The sequence below is a fragment of the Phyllopteryx taeniolatus genome, chromosome 10 (genome assembly GCF_024500385.1).
Source record: "Phyllopteryx taeniolatus isolate TA_2022b chromosome 10, UOR_Ptae_1.2, whole genome shotgun sequence".
Taxonomy (NCBI): Eukaryota; Metazoa; Chordata; class Actinopteri; order Syngnathiformes; family Syngnathidae; genus Phyllopteryx; species Phyllopteryx taeniolatus.
This window is the reverse complement of record NC_084511.1, coordinates 23335323-23356020: the sequence shown is the minus strand read 5'-3', so window position 1 is coordinate 23356020 and position 20698 is coordinate 23335323. Positions and strand designations below refer to the sequence as shown.

The window sequence follows — 20698 nt, the reverse complement described above, 5'->3', positions numbered from 1 at the left end:
TCTTACCACCTGGGCTTCCTCCTACCGTCCCGCAGTCATGAGGTGCCGCGTTCAGCTGTGACGTTACATCACCACCGACAATGGTAAGTTGAGTTGTGTGCTTATTTTTATGATTAAAGTATTCCATTTTGAAGTTAAGCCTCCTAATGTGATTTTACATCGTATAAGCTATCACACCCCACAATATGTTTGATTCCATCCACAGCATCTGAGAGGTGGCCTTTGAAACATGATTTTATATACTTAGCGATTTTTTATAATTTTTTTCATTCAAATTTGGTAAGCTTGTTAACATTACTCTTCTCAGTGGTGTGTCGAATTTACATGCCATTTTCTTTGGGCTTGTTTAGTGCCTCTCTAAGTAATAAGTAACCCTTGGATTTAATAACTGGTTGACCCTCCTTTGGCAGCAATAACCTCAACCAAACGTTTCCTGTAGTTGTGGATCAGATGTGCATCTTTTTTCAACATTTTGAACAATTCCTCTTTACAAAACTCTTGCAGTTTATCAAGATTCCTGTGAATAGCTCTCGAGGTTATGTCACGTTTTCCTCCCACTGTACCTAACTTTTGTGCTAATTCCAGTATACATCTCATTTTGCCTAGTTAAAACTTAAATCTGAAAAGGGACAAGTTTATATCTTGAATTGAGGTGAATTAAATATATCTCAAACTGGAGTTCAAAACATACATTGCATTTTATACATGCATAGTAGCCAACATGTATCCATTAGGTTTTTATATTTTCGAAACTCGAACCACTCATTAAAAAAAAGCACATTTGATACTTAAAGCGGGAGTTAGCAATAATAAAAAAATAACACTTTTTGTCACATTTGTTAAAACTGTCATAACCTGACAGTAGTACATGATAAAAAGGATCTGTGAGAAATAATCAGCCATCTCTACTGTGATATACAAGAAACCACCATGCCCAAGGACAAACAACCAATCAGAGGCAGATGGCGTGACTTAGGAGGCATCAATCATGTCACAAACACGCAGGCACACCCTTGTGGCCTCACAAAAAATGAAAAATTCAAAGTGGTGGTATAGTAGTATAATAGTTATGAATAAGGTGCTTTTCTGGGAAGACAACGTAGCAGGTCAGTAGTGGAAGATCATCATTATCTTTTTTTCTTTGAAAATTGCAAACTTACCTGTACAGCAAATGCCAGATACTTTGAATTTTACTCAAGTAATATTCTACAAGGTTACCAACTTCTACCAAAGTTATTTTATGATGATACTTGTACTTTTACTCAGGTATTGCTTTCAGGTACCTTATAAAAGACTGCCCGCTGTATATACCAGCAGTACTGAAAATAACATTTGACACTTTAAAAAAATAAAAAATTTAAAAGGTGGGCGGGAGGGCAGTATCAGTGGGGGTTGCGATACCCATGACAACTACCACTACAAATAATTGTAGACGTTTCCTCAATATGGAAAGCTGCAACAAAACAATTTACAACTAAAATACATAATACCTAGATAACTAGTCATTTCATTTTAGAGGAAAGTAGTATGAATCGCAACTGTTCGTTCGACTTTATGCTATTTGCCTTTCCTTTGTATGTTTATCTTTGCCTCCACTTACAGATTGGTTTTAGCGTGTTTAATAAATTACAAGTGAACAATGTGAAAATGGCCATTGCAGCCTTTGTTGTTTGGACCCTTCTGCTGTACATGGAAGGCCTCAGCCACACAGTTGATCCAGCTTAGCCTGCGTGCCATGTCATTACTGCACAGCGTATGCTTAGTGTGCTCAACTAACCACACGCACAAACACAAAAAAAGAGCACGGGACGATTTCTTCAAAATGGTCTTTATTACGGTAAAACCTTCAGGATTTAAATATGATTTCAATACATTCACCTTAGAGGTTTAGGAGTGTTTGAGGCCGGCGAGCCAAAAGGGCACGAGATGGTACAGTGTCCATAACCTCTTGGTTTTTGGTACATTTTGATTTTCTTACAAAAAAGTGACTAGGGAAAGAAAGAAAAAAAGTTAAAAATACAATCCACTCTTTTGATTTATTCTCTGGTTTAGACAAGCAAAACATTAGGTTCCACAAAGATTTTAAGCACTGGAAAAAAGGAAACCAGCATCACATATGCCACTTAAAGGTTGTAAAGTTTTTTAACAAACCAGGCTCGACTTTTGTTGCCAGCACAGTGCAGTGTGGAGGTAACAAAAAAGCCTGAAAGCATTTTTTTCCTTTTTTTTTGGTAAGAATATCAACACAGGCTAACCCTCCATAATAAAAGACTTAAAAATAGAACATTTGTGAGTACAATGGTAATAAATATGTAACAATATACTCATTGAAAAACAAAGCCTTGATATAGTGTAACTCAAAATATTTGCATGATTGAATGGAATGTATCATATGCATTATATAACCACACAGTGGGTCATACTGTACATACAGAGGTCCATGTGCCTTGGTGAACCATTAACATTTCATTCCTGACGTTTCACCAACAGTGCAGGAATGGTTGAAGAATTTAGTAGGATTCCGAAAAGTAACATTGACCCAAGTCACTTCTTATTTGGGTAAATCTAGCTTAAATTATTGAGCAGCATGTCTGCCATGTATTTGGAGGTGGTTTTTTTCTTCTTCTTCAAATACAGTAGTGCCTTGAGATACGAGTGACCCAACTTAAGAGTTTTTCAAGTTGTCGTTTGGCTGATTCTAACCATTTTATTTGGGAGGCTGGAACAAATTAATGGCACGTCAATTCATTTCAAATGTCATGGTCTGTGTTTTGGTTTGGGTTGTGTTTAGTTTTGTTCCATGTTTTTTTGTGTTCCATGTTTGTCGTTGTCGTCTTGTCTACCTTGTGTCGACCAATCAGCTCTCTCCAGCCAATCGTGTCTTGTCCAGGTGTTCCTCGTTGTCTCGTCAATCCGTTTGTATTTAGTTCCCTGGTTTCTTTCAGTTCTTGTCATTGCCAGGTGTATTTGTGTCTGTCTGTGCCGTGTCATAGTCGCCAGTTGTCGCTCAGTTATTTCACCAATCATGTCGTTTCTTGTTTTGGGCTTACTAAAGTGTTTTTGTTACTTTGTGTTTAGATTTTGGACTTTGTTAATTTAGCATTTAGACTTTTTCATGATCTTTGTTTCCGGAATTAAATATACTTTTTAATGCACTACTGCATTGCCTCCCTGTACTTGGGTCCTCCATGTTATTGCCTTGCATTCCTCGCCTTTGACCCAGCCCCAAACTTGACATCAAAGATAATTTGAGTTAAGAATGCGGTCTCGGAACAAATTAAACTCGTAAGTCAAGGCACCACTTTATGTGGCAAACTAATCAAACTCGATTACCAAGTAAATGCTCATAAGAACACATATTCAAGTAGTCACAAAGACATTTGTAGCGTCTTTTGTCCCGTTACAGAATTTTGTGGACAGCAAACAAACAAAAAAAACCCACTTAGGTCACATACGTGTTTTTTGGCTTTCAGCATCTGAGATCCGTACGGAATAGCACATATATTATTTCTCTCATCTTAATTGGACTCTTTAAATTAAACACAAACAGTTGATGCGTGACTATTTAGGTCACGCTATGAGCTTTGCCACAGTGCCCCTAAATCGCTAATCTATTCCTTAATCTTACGCAGACACACAGGCACACACATTTTGGACTTTTTAGAGCGCATGGACGGGTATCCGCTAACACTCCGACTTGAGCGACAGGTTTCCAGACCTTTGATTGAGGAAAAAAAAATGAGTAAAGTGATATCTATGTTGGAAATGAAAAAAATAACCATTAAACAGACCTTGGCCATGTCATCTTTAAAACATTGCTTTACAAAGACTGATTTTTATTATTATTATTATTATCCCCCATGCAGACGAGCGTTGGGTGTGAGTGGTAACATTGTAACTGCTTGTTAAAACATAGCAGTCAGAGATTGGGACAAGGCAGCTGTGTATGCATTCATTTGTAGGTAAAAGACAAAATAGTGGTCTGTCTTCTGAGTAGATAGGTTCAAAAATAATGCAGGGCACTGGCCTGCAGGCATGTAAGAGCAGCGCCCCTGTGTGTGTGTGTGTTCGGCTGTCAAAATTGGACAAGGGAGGACAGAGAGTTGAGTTCCCCCCCCCCCTCAACCCAGAGTCAGAAGTGCCGTTTTGCCTTCTCCCGTGATGGTCACGCATCTGACCTGATTGGCATGGAACCCTGAAATGTGGCTGCTTTTGCTGCTGCCACTCTTGCCGTGTGTCGCTTCACTGGCGTTCTTTCAGCTGCTTGTATGAGATGGGTGTCACATCTGCAGCCTGAAGGGAGGGTGGGGGGGGGGGGGGGGTAGGGGGTGGTGGTTAATGTATGCACCAGCAAAGTGCTGAAAGGGCAAAAACAATAATACAAAAAAAGTCGTCACAGAGAGAATAAACTGCAACCAGATGTACAGAGAAATTAGTAGGCCAAATTCTCTTGATTGAAGGAAGGCTGTAAGAGAAACAGTCAAGAGGTAGCAAATGTTTTTTTTTTGTTTTAGACAATTTTTTTAACACCAGTTTTGAAGATGGCATAAGACATTTTTCAACCACAAATTATTTTTGTACCCATCAACAAACAATTCTCATAAATGAGGCCATTGATGGAGTATTTGACAAAGTAAGGAGAACAAACGTGCAGATGTTTTCAAATGTGGGGAAAAAAGTGAAAATTCATCAGAAAATTGCAAATTCAAGTACTGATACCTGCAAAATCTACTTAAGTACAGTCAGGAAGTATTTGTACTTTGGATACTTCCCAACAGTGAATATTAGTCTTTCTCCTTTTGCTTTACCTGGGTGCTCACTGGCAGTCATCGTCGGGCAGCTAGTTGGAGAACACAAATGAAGGTTAAGCACCTGATGCCATTGTTCAACAACACATTCAGAAGTCACGGTGCGGTCACACTTCGCTCTAGCTACAGGACGTGGTCAAAACACACATACACACACAAAAACAAAACTACTATGAACAAAATAGCTACACCCTCTGACCACACAGCTGCTGCTTTGGATGTTCACATTGCAGAGAGAATTGGTGGAAGTTTGCAGCTTCCGAGGGAAGCGTGAGATAGGACTTTGCTCACATTGTTTCTAAAAAATGTTGCCAAAAATATCACTTAGCAGTTACAAGGTCATTTGAATCAGCTGCAATATGAACATTTTGGACACTGAAAACCAAATGTTGACAGTAGAAAAGCCTCTTTGTCATTAACTGTTAGTCACCGTAACACCAAAAATGTCTGATACATGTTAAAACATAGTCATCCAGTTTCTTTTCACAAATATTTTAATTAATCAACTTTTACGTAAAAAAATTGCATAATCTTTTCAACCTGATTCCATATTGAAAAGTTGTGATTGGTTGTTTTGCTTTGGTCAAAATTAGCAAACATACTAGAAAATTAATAGTTTGTCAATACAGTGGTGCTTGAAATACAGGCATGAGTTTAATTTGTTACATGGTCATCAAAACACTCATATCAGAATATTATCTTGCCCAATTGAAATGAATGTAAATGCCATTAATCTCTCACCTACTACTATCAACTACTCCTCCAAATTCAATAAAAATGTTTTTAACTTGTTCTTTTTTAATGAGAACTAGCACTCTATAATAATGTGCTTTATTAAAGACATACAGTAATTACCCATTTAAAGAGAGTGTAAATAAATCTTTAAAAATTTGCCAAAGTTTTTTGCCTCAATTCAATGGATATTGTGCTGCTCCTTCCGGTGCCCTAGCCACCAGGAGGCAGACTAATACTAACATATGGATGCAAATGAATGAGATAGTCATGTATGCTCAGTAAGATGTAGTAATATTAGTCGTTCTTCACAGAGGATAAATATATATGCCTGTGAGTGTTCTGTCTACGTCTCACTTCACACACACACAAAAAACTAAAAAACAAAAAAACAAAAAAAAAACAACAAAAAAATCGAAAGCCTGGTAACTCAAATCTCAAGGCACCACTGCATATCCAAATATTACTAAATAGAAATAGGGACTGATAAAGTTTGATTGAGAAAGAACCAGGATGAGTACTATAGTGACAGGCCACTCTTTAAATCCACTGTGCCGATATAATGTATTGCAGCTGCATTCTGCTAGAGGTTAAAACTAACAATAAAGGCATAGTTCCAACATGCACACATGACCACCTCATTGCACTAAAATAGCAAACGCAGAATCAAACGCATCAGCTGTATTGATACACACTGACTGGTGGGTAAACGCAACAATGCTGGAAACAGTCACACTCAAAAGACACATTTCGATTTTTCAAAGCACGTGCTGTGGGGTGAGAGCGGGGAGGCATCAAAAGGGAGGCTGAAAGGATTTGGTCATAAAATAGTATTTAAAAATGTTTTTCAGTTTTATTGAAAAGTGAACACAAATTTGATAGAAATCGTGCATCTCTTCAGCCAACCAATTTCAGATTGCACAACACAAAGCCACACACGACGTCTTGTTTGGATTTGGTGCCTAAAGACTAAGTTAGGACCCAGGACTGTGAAGATACCGGCTGAGGCGGTAGGGTTGGAAGCCAGTCTTGGATTGGCTTAAAAGGCCCGAAGGTGGACTGGTACCTGTTTAAATGACAGTATTGGACTCATCTGTAAAGGTTCTCATGAGCAGGGGCCTGGCTGATGACCGCGGGGACGGGACGCTCCCCGCATTCGACTCAACTGGATTCTTCTGGAAGGGTGAGGCAAGAGGACACCATAGACGTAACTAAGCTGCCAAGCAAATGAGGGGCTGTCAGGGACATTATTCAGGATTACCTCTCATGCACACGAATGAAACAATCTGAAACATAACAGATTATTTTTTTCCCTCTCACATACATATATACAAGTGAAACGCTCTTACGTACACTATTAAAATGCTCACACACAACTACATTTTCTTCTTGTTTTTAGCAAATAATCATTAACTTAGAATTTTATGGCTGCAACACATTCAAAAAAAGCTTGGACAGGGTCATGTTTACCACTGTTACATCACCTTTTCTTTTAACAACATTCAAGAAACGTTTGGGAACTGAGGACACTAATTGTTGAAACTTTGTAGGTGGAATTCTTTCCCATTCTTGCTTGATGTACAGCTTCAGCTGTTCAACAGTCCAGGGTCTCCGTTGTCGTATTTTACGCTTCATAATGCACCACACATTTTCAATGGGAGACAGGTCTGGACTACAGGCAGGCCAGTCTAGTACCCGCACTCTTTTACTATGAAGCCACGCTGTTGTAACACATGCAGAATGTGGTTTGGCATCGTCTTGCTGAAATAAGCAGGGACGTCCATGAAAAAGACGTTGCTTGGATGGCAGCATATGTTTCTCCAAAACCTGTATGTACCTTTTAGCATTAATGGTGCCTTCACAAATGTGTAAGTTACCCATGCCATTGGCACTAACACAGCCCCATACCATCACAGATGCTGGCTTTTGAACTTTGCATCCAAAACAGTCCAGATGGTTCGTTTTTCTCTTTGGGTCGGAGGATACGACGTCCACAATTTCCAAAAACAATTTGAAATGTGGACTCGTCGGACCAAAGAACACTTTTCCACTTTGCATCAGTCCATCTTAGATTAGCTTGGACCCAGAGAAGCTGGCGGCGTTTCTGGGTTTTGTTGATAAATGGCTTTTGCTTTGCATAGTAGAGATTCAAGTTGCATTTACAGATGTAGCGCCGAACCGTATTTACTGACACTGGTTTTCTGAAGTGTTCCTGAGCCCATGTGGTGATATCCTTTACACATTGATGTTGTTTTTTGATGCAGTGCCGCCTGAGGGATCGAATGTCACGGGCATTCAATGTTGGTTTTCGGCGTTGCCGCTTACATCCAGTGATTTCTCCAGATTCGCTGAACCTTTTGATGATATTATGGACCGTATATGATGAAATCCCTAAATTCCTTGCAATTGTACGTTGAGGAACATTGTCCTTAAACTGTTCGACTATTTTCTCACGCACTTGTTCACAAAGAGGTGAAGCTTGCCCCATCTTTGCTTGTGAATGACTGAGCAATTCAGGGAAGCTCCTTTTATACCCAATCATGGCACCCACGTGTTCCCAATTAGCCTGTTCACCTGTGGGATGTTCCAAACAGGTGTTTGATGAGCATTCCTCAACTTTCTCAGTCTTTTTTGCCACCTGTCACAGCTCTTTTGGAATGTGTCACAGCCATAAAATTCTAAGTTAATGATTATTTGCTAAAAACAATAAAGTGTATCAGTTTCAACATTAAATATCTAGTCTTTGTAGTGTATACAATTAAATATAGGTTGTACATGATTTGCAAATCATTGTATTCTGTTTTTATTTATGTTTAAGACAACGTCCCAACTTCATTGGAATTGGGGTTGTACATATAAACAACAAATTGTTGGATAACTAGTTTTGAAATCAGACGCCAGTAAAAAAAAAAAAAAACTGTTCAACTCGTATGCAATTTACTTCAAGAGGGGGCTTGGTAACAAAAAAATCCTTAATATCGCAACGTTATTGAAAGGGAAGGCCATTTGCAATTTTAGTATTTCAGCAAAAACATTTAAGTCGCCGCACATGATTGCTTTGGCTGGCCACTTAAAATGATGTGGCGGGGCAAATATGGCCCCCGGGCCACCAGTTTGACACATGGTCTATAAGAACGTTTGACTGGCCTGAGTGTGTGGGTGTTTCAGCAGTCTCTATGAGAGCGTTTTAGCAGTGGTGTGTGCGGCAAAAAGGTTGTGTGTATCCAAGCATTTCACTAGAGTGTGAGAGCATTCCAGTAGTGTGTATGAGACTATTAGTAGTGTGTCTGAGGGTGTTTTACCACTGAAAGGGAGCAAAAAAATAAATCAATATAAAAAATTAAAATTCAGCTGTCTGTATGAGAGCTTAGTGTTTGAGCATTTCACTATTGTGTGTTTCACCAACCAGTAAGTACGTTTCACTCGTGGATGTGAGTGAAAAAAAAACAACCTTTTTGTGTATGAGTGTTTCACTAGTGTCTATAAGGGCATTTCACTCGTGTTTAAGTGTTTCACTAGTGTAAGAGCGTTTTCACTTGTGTGAGTGAAAAACATGAGAGTTGAATGTGAGAGTGCTTCAATAGTGCGTATGAGAGGTAATCCTGAATTAGGTTCCTTATGGCCCCTCATACAAGCACACACATACATGGCCTTAGGCCTAGTACACACAAAGACCATCGGGCTGGTTTCGTCTCGATTTTGCTCTTTCCCAACAAAGGACGTCAAACGCCAGGCAATCGTATGTCTTATAAGATTATCATAGAAGATTATCCTTACGTCTGAGGTGTGTTGAGAGTAATTTGTCCCGACTCGATAGTAAGAAATGGGTCGGGCCGAAAATCTTAAATATTTAACGAGTTCAATATGTACGACCAAAAATCTTTGTGCGTGTGGGTGTGGGGAAAGCCGACGTCTCCCCGAGTCATGACTCCGGGAATTGTGACGTGAAATGGAATGTAGCCAATCAAGAAGTGCCCTTAGTGACGAACAAGGAAATGACCGTAAATAAAAACAAACATATCTTACCCGATGTTGTTTTTTGTGTAAAAGTGGGTTCCCCAGACGATAAGTATTTTCCAAAGTTTTATTTTTTTTTTTGTCCCTTCGACAACACTCTGCACATAACCGGAAGGGTCTCCCCCTCTTCGTTTTTGTGAGATCACGTGTGATCATGTGATATACTGTATCTGCCTTCGCTGACTTGTTTGTAGATCAGTGGTGGAACAGAATCCTTATGCGTGTGGTGTTATGTGTTGCGATTATCGGAACACACTACACACAATATGACCAAAACTGTTAAATGCCCGATTTTTATCTTTGTGTGTGGGGTCTGTCAGACAGATCAAAAAATCCATAAAGATTTGAAAAATCCTTGTGTGTACCAGGCCTTACTCTGTCTTATGATTGCTGTCAGACACAAGCAGTAGAAATATACAAAAGAGGACTTGATACAGCGAGACACATGAACATTGACAAGGTTTTTAAAACACCTCTTCCAACAGTAAATCAGACAAATATAATACCTGCTCCTTCTTTGCTTACCACCGTTAAAGTTACATTTTTGACTCAATTGTTTGAGACTCATGTAGCTACTCTATTTGAACATTTAACATTTAACATGACATACAATATAATTATAGGTCCAGCACCTATATCAGGGATGGGCAAAGTAAGGCCCGTGAGACACGTAGAGCCTACTCTGTTATTTTGTCCGGCCTACCAAGCATTTGCATTTTGAAAATCCTGTATGATCCATTATCATGTAAAGGCTGAAAAGCAAAACCTATCTGAAAAGTGCACTTATTTTGAAAAAGTTTTCTTGCAGAATGTTATTCGTCAAGGTGAAATCCGGCAATCAGAAAATCCTGCAAATACGTTTCGGCCATTATTAAGCCATTTGTCCTAACAAGTGGGTAATTAAAATGTACAGTACGTAATAATGTTTTATTTAACAGTTTAATTGATCTATTACATTATGTTGTAAGTAAAACCAACAATTGTAAAAAAAATGTTTACACACAGTGTTCCGCCGTTATTCGCGTTCCGCCGTTATATGCGTTATAGCGAACACCGCGGGTAATTGAAATCCCCCCAAAAAGGTTAAGAATTGCTGTAGATGCCAGAAAATGGCGCCAAAGCAATAAAGTCTGAGATTATGCGAGGAACACCACACATTTAACATTTTTTACGACACAATTGGTTAGCCATAATTACTGTATAATTACAAATAAGAAAATGCCAATCGATTTGGCCCATCTGTCCATTTTAAAAAACAAATGTTCAAAAATCAAAAGTTCTCCCACTCGTGCCCTGAACTCTGAAGCACACTAAACATACACACACATAGACAAACAGAATGGAGTGGCCAGAAGGGGGTTTTGCGGTGTGTGTCCATTATCTGGTTGCTGACTTGAGCCTCATGCAGACTGGGATGCTTGGGTGTGCTGAATTGACCAGACTGCACTGCACATGCTGTGGCAGCAGGGAGACACACGCCTGACCGACACAAACGCGCACAAAATAATGAGACACTTGATCAATTTATGTTTTTTTTTTGGTTCTGTTTTTGGCACAGACTTTCAGTCCTCCATCACTCTGCTCCTCCTCTTTAAGTCCTAAAATTAAGGTTTGAAGGTGCCGGTTGATTCAATCAAGCTTTTTGCAAATTTTGATTAAGTGATTATGTGAAGGGTGGGAAACGAGGAGACTCCAGTGGGGAAAGGAATGAAAAAGTGCAGACACAGAAAGGGCAGAGAGACTAACAGAAAGAGAAAGAGACCTCAGTCACTCCATGAGAAGCTGTGCGTGCTAGCGGTCTGCGACAACATGAAGATGGTAGAAGTCCCCGAGGAAGGAAGGCGGTGCTTCATCTTTAAGACCGGGGCGGGGGTCCACGGAGGAAGCGAGAGCAGAGACAGTGAAGTAGAGTGAGGGGAAAGTGTTAAGTACTGAAAGCGGTTCTAGGAAGGAAAATTAGTTCCAAAAACAATAGGCAATCTACATCAGAAAGCACGGTGTATACATATGCACACTAGACATAATATTAGGTACACCTGCATAATTTAATTTAACAAAATGTTTATCATTGGGTTTCTAGCAGGGAGTGTAGCTATGAAATATGATTAGAAATGACTATTCTACCAATTATCCCATTGAATATTTAGATAAAAAAAATTATTTTGCATGATCAAACAACAAAATGTGCATGTGAGGTGCAGGTATTGTTGTTGTCCACTTAGGGTCGCCATACTTGCATTCAATACTGTAGTGTCTGTGACTGTGTGGGGCCTGGCGAATGACTTGGGTGACAGCGAAAGAGTGTAGTTGTATTTAACTTATTAGTTTACATTTTCAAGATATATTTTCATTGAATCATTCAAGTAGTTTTTTTTCTGCCTGTTTAAGTGCAGTGAAACTGCGTGATGTTACCGTGGGTTACAATGATACTAAATATATTTTTTAGGAATAAAATCTCTCTCGTTTGCCTCTAGTACGCTATTGTATTTTCATGTTAGTCATGATGGTGTTATTTTGAAGGCATTTTATTTAAGTGGTACCTGATGAAAAAGGTTTGAGAAGCAAGTGTGTATACAGGTGTACCTAATGCTGTGTGTCCCCCCCCCCAGACTAGCTAAGTATGTACAGTAGTAACATGTCTCTTAACGTGGTTAAATCCAACAAAAAGCAAATAGAAAAACTTAGGGATTTAGCAGGATTAATGTAAAAACAAAATAAATAATATACGCCCAAGCGTTTGCGTGCATGCGTGTGTGTGTGTGCAAGCGCTACCTGAGAACAGGGACTGCAGGGCTTGCGGAAGACGGCCAGAAGGATCTCTGGCAGTAGGCTGAGCCCGATGAGCAGGATGATGACCAGCCAGGCTGACACAGAACTCAGCATGGTGGCAAACACAAAATACAAACGCTGCTGCCTCAGGAACGGCCTGCAGCAGTGTCGAGAAAACAATGGCTGACACGAGCTGCGAGAAACATGAGTAAGATACTACTGTTTACTCACCAAATAATTCCTCCCCAGAAGAAGCTGAAAAGCATGTAAAACGCAAGAGAGCCCCATATTACAAAGTGGTTGATCCATGTCCAGTGTCGAGTGTCCAGAGCAAGCTAGTGGAAAAAAATGAGTTAAAAAAAAAAAAATGAGACATCTTCGTATTTTCCTGCTAAACTTATTCAGTGTGTATTCATCTAAGCTGCTATTCACCTTTAGTGTGACAGTGAAGACAAGGACAGTGAAGACAATTGTGCCATAGGACCAGTTTCCATAAACCTGGATGTAAAGATACACGCAAAGCACATGAGCTCAAATTCACACAGTACAACAAGGCAAGGGATGAACTGAAACAAACCTGGCCGTCATCCTGCAGGGCCGAGTTCCTAAACATACATCGGACACCGAAGAAGAAGACCAAACCATGGAAGACCCCCAGTAATGTCCAGTAGAGGAAGGGTTGCCATCGCAACATGGCATTCTTACGAATCTCTCTTAAGATGGGCAAGAAAAAAACGACACTTCATTAAAATGAGACATTTTTTATTAGCTATACAAGCAAGAAGTGTGCAGTAATGTCTGATCAAAAAAATCTGCGAAAATACCCGAATGTAAATAATTACACAACTATTATTAGTATTATTAGTTCTATTATTATACATATAATATGGTCGTTCTCTCAAATGTGAACAACAGTATGTTCTGTAAATAACTGATAGCTGTGTACTTAGTTATTTTTTACCTCAGCGCTGCAAATTGTGAGATGTCTAACTGATTTTCATTATTCCTGGTACAGTGACAAAGTAAGCAAACATGCTTGGATGCAATTTCAATGCATGTAGGTATTGATGATAAATTCTTTGCTCAGAGCATACTGCACTCCAATTGATAAGGCACATTTCTGGTCAAATCATAATAAAACTAGTCTGCAGGGAGTTAAAGTAGCCTATAAACACAGTCTGCAATTATTTCTCAATTGATCAAGATGGACTACTGCAAGTGTAAGAGTCAATACTTTGCAGACCATACTAAGAAATTTAATACACAATACACTGCCGGATGAATGACAAAAAATTTAATCATTCGGTACTTATCAAACATAAGGTTAAAGGGACCATGATACCAATCCCAGACTTGGAAACAGTGGCAGCACTGCCTCTTGTTGAATAAATATGCATGTATGTATTTTCAATTGTTTTGGTGCATCTGTTCGCTTATATTGTAGGTCTATGCCTTGACCACGAGTCGGTAAATAAAACATCACTATCCTTTGTATCTTGAAAGATCAATCAAAATGGTATGAAAAGGGCTGGCAGAAAATGAGTTAACAAAAAAAATAATATATATATGCATACAACCGCTCAGGTTCAGGTAAATAAAACAACAACTTTGCAGATCTGATAAGGTTCCAGGGTTTACCTGTATAGGGGAGCATTGCTCAGCAAAGCCTGAATGCTGATGTGCTGCTCCAAGAGGCTGTAAGCCAGGATGGGCATAGAGGTGAAGCAGATGTTGTACATCGTCAGATAGGCTGCATCATAGAGGGGCTAGGCAAGATGGGCAAGATGGAAGGAGGTTGGGGATGTGAACGGAAAAAGAGGTTGGGAAGGGATAGGGACACCAGGGGTTAATATCATGGAGCGGAAAAAGCTAACACACACAGGTTGTACAAACTAGACAACTAGTTAATTTATCGACTTTACTACTCCACAATGTTTCGAGTATTTGTTTTTGGCTTGAGGAGGCATAGCTGTTTGCAGAAACAGATGAGTACAATGAATGAAGTTAGTCTCTCACCTTAATTGATTTAGACTGTCTTCTATTTATGAATGTGCAGCTTTTATAAGAGGCCATTTGATATTGATAGTGTATAATTAATTATTGAACTCCAGTTACAGTCTATACTGCCACTACACATACAGATCAGACATTTGTACTCTGAGGGATGCAAAACATGTCTGAATCTAGCATAGACGTTCAGACATCTGAGGGGCAATAAGAGAGGGTTAATCTGAGGGAAGAAGATGGGGGACAGGGAGGGAGTTTGAGGGCCTACTTTTATGATCACAACATTTTGAAACCTCCAAAGTTCCCAAAGCATACTCACCTGCTGGGAATGGCCACAGAAAAACTGGTACAAAAACTGAGGTAAGATGAAGCACAGGTTCTGCAGACAAATGAGATGATTGGCACAAAAGCATATTCTTAGCCTGTTTGGGGTGGGGTGGGGTAGTGTTTTGCTATCCTACCTTGTAAAAGAAATACTGCACCAAGTGTGCAATGCGAACATAGTACAGATGTCCATGGGCCAGCAGGAGTTTCTTCAGGTGCTTTAGTTTGGGAATGGCGTAGTCACTGTTCCTCACAGCCTGTCGACCTTCTTTACCCTTAATGCCTGAAATACCAACAACGGATCATTCGTCAAAAGACTTTTGGGTACTTGGGCATTTGTCAGATTTAGCACGAGATTTCTCACCAATGCCAACATGAGCTTCCAAAATCATGCTGACATCATTTGCGCCATCACCAATGGAGAGTGTAATCGGGTTACCTTTAGAGTTCTTTACCAGTTTTACTATCTGAAGAAAGAATAAGGCAGCAAATGAGAAATCTGACAGATTTTTTTATTTATTCATTTACAAGTGAATGTTTTTGTGCCAGCACAGTAAAATAGTGGTTAGCACATCTTGTGTGAGGTTTCTCTGGGCAATCTGGGTTCCTCCCTAAATCCCCCAAAACAAGCACATAAGGTTCATTGAAGACAATAAATTGTGAAGCTGAGGGTGAATGGTAATTTGTCTATTTACACCCTGTGGCTGCCAACCAGTCCAGGGTGTAGCCCACTTCTCACCTGACACCAGCTGGGATCGGCTCCAGCTCACATGTGACTAAGGGCAAGCAGTACAGAAAGATGGGATGGATAGATGGGTGGTTGGTTGTCTATATATGCACTGATTGACTGGAAACCAGTCCAGGGTGTAGTTTGCCTCTTGCCCAAAGTCAGCTCAGATAGGCTCCAACTCACCCATGACTCCAATGAGGATAAGGGCAACATAAAATGGATACGTGGACATTTTTCCTGACCTGGGCCTTTTGCAATGGAGCCATGCGGCAGCACAGCACAGCGGTGCAATTTTGGCAAATCTGTAGGAAGAGATTCTTGTAGTGGCTGGAGTTGGAATCGGTGGAGTTGAGCACCATTGACAGAGTGGCTCCATCAATAATAAAACCGTATTCATGGTTGGTAACTGACCAGTTCCTGTTTGGAAAAAAACAATGAGGCTTTAAGCACTTGAGGAAAGACTTTCATGCACTTCAATTTCTTACTCCACTGTGTTGATATAATAGCTCACAGAATTAGTACACCCCTCACATTTTTGTAAAGACTTTACTGTGTATTTTCATGGGAGAACACTGAAGAAATGACACTTTGCTACAATGTAACCAGTGTGCAGCTTGTAGAACAGTGCGAATTTACTGTCCCCTTAAAACAACAACAATCAGTCTAAACTGTGCACTACCCCCCTATGTGAAAATGCCCAAAGTGGGCCAAATTAACCATTTTCCTTACCCTGCATCATGTGACTAGTTGGTGTTACAAGGTCTCAGGTGTGAATGGGGAATGTGTTAAATTTGCCGTTTTTACTTACAATTTAATCACTGTGTGTTGAGAAATAGTTAGGGCACAGTAAAGTAAGACGCACACTGACTACTTTACATAGCAGCAAAGTCATCTCTTCATTATTATCGCATTAAAAGAAAACGAAAAAAATTGGAAAAATGTAAGGGATGAGTTTTTTTTGGGTGAGATGCAGCAAATATCACAAAATGAGACGCCAACCTGCTGACACTGTTTTCTAAGGATGGCGCATCCTGCACTGCTTTCTTGTGATACTCGAGTAAGAGCTCGTGCAGTCGTTCCTCGCGCTTCCGACCTCCTTCTTCAAGAGTGCGCACTGTTAGCTCAAACAGCTCAGTGGACCGCTGAAACAGGCGACAGGCGAAACAGGTGGACTTTGCTGTCTCCATTTTGTCCCCCGTCAGGACCCAGATCTTAATGCCTGCCCCCTGCAGAGCCTCCATTGTTTCTGCAGCCTCTTCTTGAAGTCTGCAAAAGACGAATTTTACTACATTAACTCAATCAAATCAAAACTGCGAAATCAAACCGTTTCAGTTTGGCTATGTGGATTAATCTCTGTAAATTCTAGTAGATCAAACTTTACCTCTTTTTAGCTACTTGGATCCCAGCACAAGAATTTCAACCTGACGGGACTATTTAAGCATCTGGATATGTTAAATTGGACCAGTTGCTGGCGCAAAACAAAATTTGATAAAAATTGTTTTGACACCTTCTGACTTTGCATACACATGCTGAAATTGGATATGATTTGAGAGATGGTTTAAATTTTTTTTTATTAATCTTCTTCCAATCATAAAATAATCATAATAATAATTAAATCAAAGTTTTTCATCATTTTTTATGATGTGGATTTTCACCTAGTTGAATGGAAATATTCTCAGAACATCTGAAAGAAAATACTGCCACCCATCCATTTTCAATAAAGCTTGTCCTCATTAGGGTCATGGGTGAGCTTAGAGTCCATCCTGGCTGACTTTGGGCAAGAGGCGGGGTACACCCTGGATGCCAGTCAATCGCAGTGAAAATGTAGACAAACAAAAATTCACACTCACATCCACCCCTACAGACAACTTGGAGTCTTCAACAGACCTAACGCGCAAATTTTGGTGTGTCGTGTGACACATACAAACTCCACACAGGTGGGCTGGTACTGAGATTCGAACCTGAAACCTCTTAACTGTGAGGCAGACGTACTAACCACTACAATATGTGCCGACAAAATAAAAAAATATAAATAAATAAATAACTTTAAAAAAAGTAAAAATAAGAATGCAGGCTGCAAATTGAGGTATATTACTTGTAGTATGATTGAAGATACACTACTCACAAAAAAAAACAAAAAAAGTTATGGATATGGGGTTTATAGGTGAAATTTCAGGATTACCGATAAGATAAAATGCACGATAACATTTACAGGTGAACTTAATCTTTACCTTCTCTAAACTGAGCTGAGTTGAATCTAAGCAAAGTCCAGCATCCCCAACCTTTAGTGTGTACTGTATGTACATTATGTGAACCGCCAGATGGCAGTATCGTCTAACAAAAAAGCCAAGTACCGCCACTAAAATATGAAGAGGTGACAATGTACTGAGGAGGAATATATAAGTGTGAAAAAACAGCTGCATAAAGTTAAAGTATCACACAAAACAAAGAAACCACCCACCGATCTTCAACTGCAGTCGCACCGATGAGACTCATGCCAGTCTCCACCTCATTATAAACAGCCATGAGTTTCTCCTCTCTGTCCTGCAAAGCCAGCCTGGCTTCCCTCAGGTGTGCATCCGCCCGGGCATACTCCTCCGTGCTGAGTAGTTTGTAAGCCACACACAGTGTTCTGTAGCCCTCCTGCATCGCAAAGCACACCGTGTCAAGAGAGCCTAATATAAATCTGTTGTGAAGTGATTAGTGATGTGCGAGGATGTGTCATCCACCCACCTTTGCATTCCGCTCCACGTGCACACGTATCGGTCCCACTTCTTCCTGTCTGACGCGAGGGAAAATTGAGGAGTCTGCTCCCTTGCAGAAGAGCACAATATCACCTGTATGACATTGATAAGCACAACAACACATTGTTAGGACATTGCTACTTGGTGGTTCCATTCCATTTTCTGTACCGCTTCTCCTCACTAGGGTCGCGGTGCTACTTGGTGGTAAATAAATCAAATTCAAGTAAACCATTTAACTCATTCACCTGATTTGCATTTGACAATTACACTCATCCGTCTTCTCACTGGGTCAAAATTCAGCACATGAAGTAGTTCATAACTGAAAAGAAAAAAAAAAAAAAACATTCCACTAAGACACAAATGAGGACAGACTAATGTGGGTTTTTATGTGCTAACTTACACTTCAACTTCATGGCTCCTGTTGAGGATTTTCATGGCTTTACTTTCGAGACCCAGAAATGTGAAGCCATACCTGCAGGTGGAGACAAACCACCGAAAAATTCATTCCATATGTTCAGTGAGAAATTAATCCCGCAGCTGGCACCGTACCTCATGGCCCCCTTGACCAGGGCGACCTCATCAGGGGAGGACGCTATCAAGCCCCTCTCATCCAGGGGGACACGGAACACGATGGCATCCACTCCGAGGGAATCCACCTGGTCGGCCATTCTGCTGTCTTGGACCTGAATCGGCACAGGTGACTCCTTCACCTGGACCGTGTGGCACAGACAAAGGGCGCGCAGAAACAGCTCCTCACGCTCCTAGCGATTCAATCACATTGAATAAAAATGATTTGAGCCAAAAGTCTGTATTTAAGATTAAACACTAAGTGGCCACAACATTGGGTACATTTGCATAAGCTTACCAAATGCAGTAAATAGTTGTATGAAAAATTGTGACCGGAAAAAAAACATGTCTATGATTGTGTTTAGAACTTGTTTGCAGTGGTTTTGTACTATAAAGAGTCATGTTGCTATGATAACCAAAATATTAGAAAGAAACAGCTGTTATGTAGATGCAGTGCAGTTTTACACCATAGCAAATCACAACAACAAACATTTTTAAATTACTCTGTACTCATCTTTGTGTTGTCCTTAGGTTTTAAATCTGGAATTTTCCTTTAGCTCACTGATGGATATGTAAATCATGTTTAACTTCCAAATGAACTAATACATACTCAGCTGAATTTTATTTCGGGAGCAGGTACTTTAAAAAACAACCGCAGCTGTAACAAAGTGCTGCACATAAAGATCGAACAGACATACAGAATAATGAAAATAAAACAGATCCATTAATTAAATAACAAATTAAATATTTTCTAATTAAAATCTATTTCTTTACAGATCTAGCTCAACCACAAAGAGTAAAAATCTGCAAATAATGAATGATCCCTGGCACGGAGAGCGTCTGGTTAGCACATGTGCCTCACAGTGCTGAGGACCCGGGTTCAAATCTGGCCTCACTTATGTGGAGTTTGCATGTTCTCCCCGTGCCTGCGTGGGTTTTCTCCGGGTACTCTGGTTTCCTCCCACATCCCAAAAAAACATGCATGGTAGGTTATTTGAAGACTCTAAATTGTCCTTAGGTGTGAATGTAAGTGCGAATGGTTGTTTGTTTATATGTGGCTTGCGATTGGTTGGCAACCAGTTCAGGGTGTACCTCGCCTCTCGCCTGAAGATAGCTGGGGATAGGCTCCAAGCATGCCCGCAACCCTAGTGAGGATAAGCGGTGTGGAAAATGAATGAATGTAATGAATTAATGCTCCCTCATTATTAGGGGTACCTCGATCCAACTTTTTCACTAACCCAATACAGATATTGCAGCCTTTAGTTTTGGCATATATAGATATCGGTCTGATCCAATATCATAAATAATCATACATACATTACTTATTGTGTAGTATGGGATGTTGGAAAAGGCTTGATCAAGTGATATTACTCAAACAGAGAACAATAATCAGTCCAATCCGAACCGATATACATTTTTTTTACTTTTTATCAGACTGATATCGATCTCAAAGATCGGATTGGGACACCCTTAGTTTTTACAATTCCAACAACCTTTCCTCCAAGTACCTCCGAGTCAGCTTTCTCAGATACGAAAGACATGGAAAGTTTCTATCAAAATCCAAACAGGCCCACAGTCCTTATGTTGGGTGCCTGTTGGTGGTCTCAGGGTGATCGGATCGGGACACCCCTAGTTTTTAGAATTCCAAAAACCTTTCCTCAAGTACTTTCGAGTCAGCTCTCTCAGATACCAAAGCTAAGGAAAGTCCCTACACAAAAAGCAGAATCCGAAAAGGCCCACAGTCCTTATGTTGGCTGACTTTTGTTCCACCAGCGGACTGTTGGTGGTCTCAAGGTGTATACAGTTGTTGTCAGACTCCCCACAGGAGGGAGCGGAGATAAATAAATTTTAAAATAGTTGAACCTTAAATAACCTACATTTGCTGTAATGATTCCTGTGTGATTACTTAAGCCTCCACTGGGAACTTGTGGGGTGACAGTCACACAAGTGTGCAAGTTTGCAGATCCAATGTCATATACAGTAGCGAGAGATTAGCTAAA

General features: G+C 40.0%; 1 protein-coding gene across 11 annotated transcripts in view; it reads right to left on the bottom strand.

Moving 5' to 3' along the window:
• Positions 1-1812: 1812 nt before the first annotated feature.
• The window catches only part of atp11c (ATPase phospholipid transporting 11C), a 54999-nt gene continuing 36113 nt past the window's right edge, over positions 1813-20698 (bottom strand). Inside the window, exons 14-31 of one of the 11 annotated variants that reach the window (XR_009790406.1) lie at positions 18681-18892; positions 18532-18603; positions 18377-18450; positions 18121-18224; positions 17849-18030; positions 16387-16653; positions 15630-15804; positions 15022-15124; positions 14795-14940; positions 14653-14712; positions 13965-14092; positions 12904-13039; positions 12759-12824; positions 12558-12661; positions 12330-12483; positions 6607-6756; positions 4809-4840; positions 1813-4293 (exon numbers count right to left, since the gene is read on the bottom strand). Coding sequence is in view for 9 of the 11 variants with exons in the window: in XM_061787074.1 (XP_061643058.1) it covers positions 6646-6756; positions 12330-12483; positions 12558-12661; positions 12759-12824; positions 12904-13039; positions 13965-14092; positions 14653-14712; positions 14795-14940; positions 15022-15124; positions 15630-15804; positions 16387-16653; positions 17849-18030; positions 18121-18224; positions 18377-18450; positions 18532-18603; positions 18681-18892 (2094 nt within the window). In the remaining 2 variants the exon portion in view is untranslated. The other 10 variants (XM_061787081.1, XM_061787075.1, XR_009790407.1 and 7 more) reach the window with 10 other exon arrangements.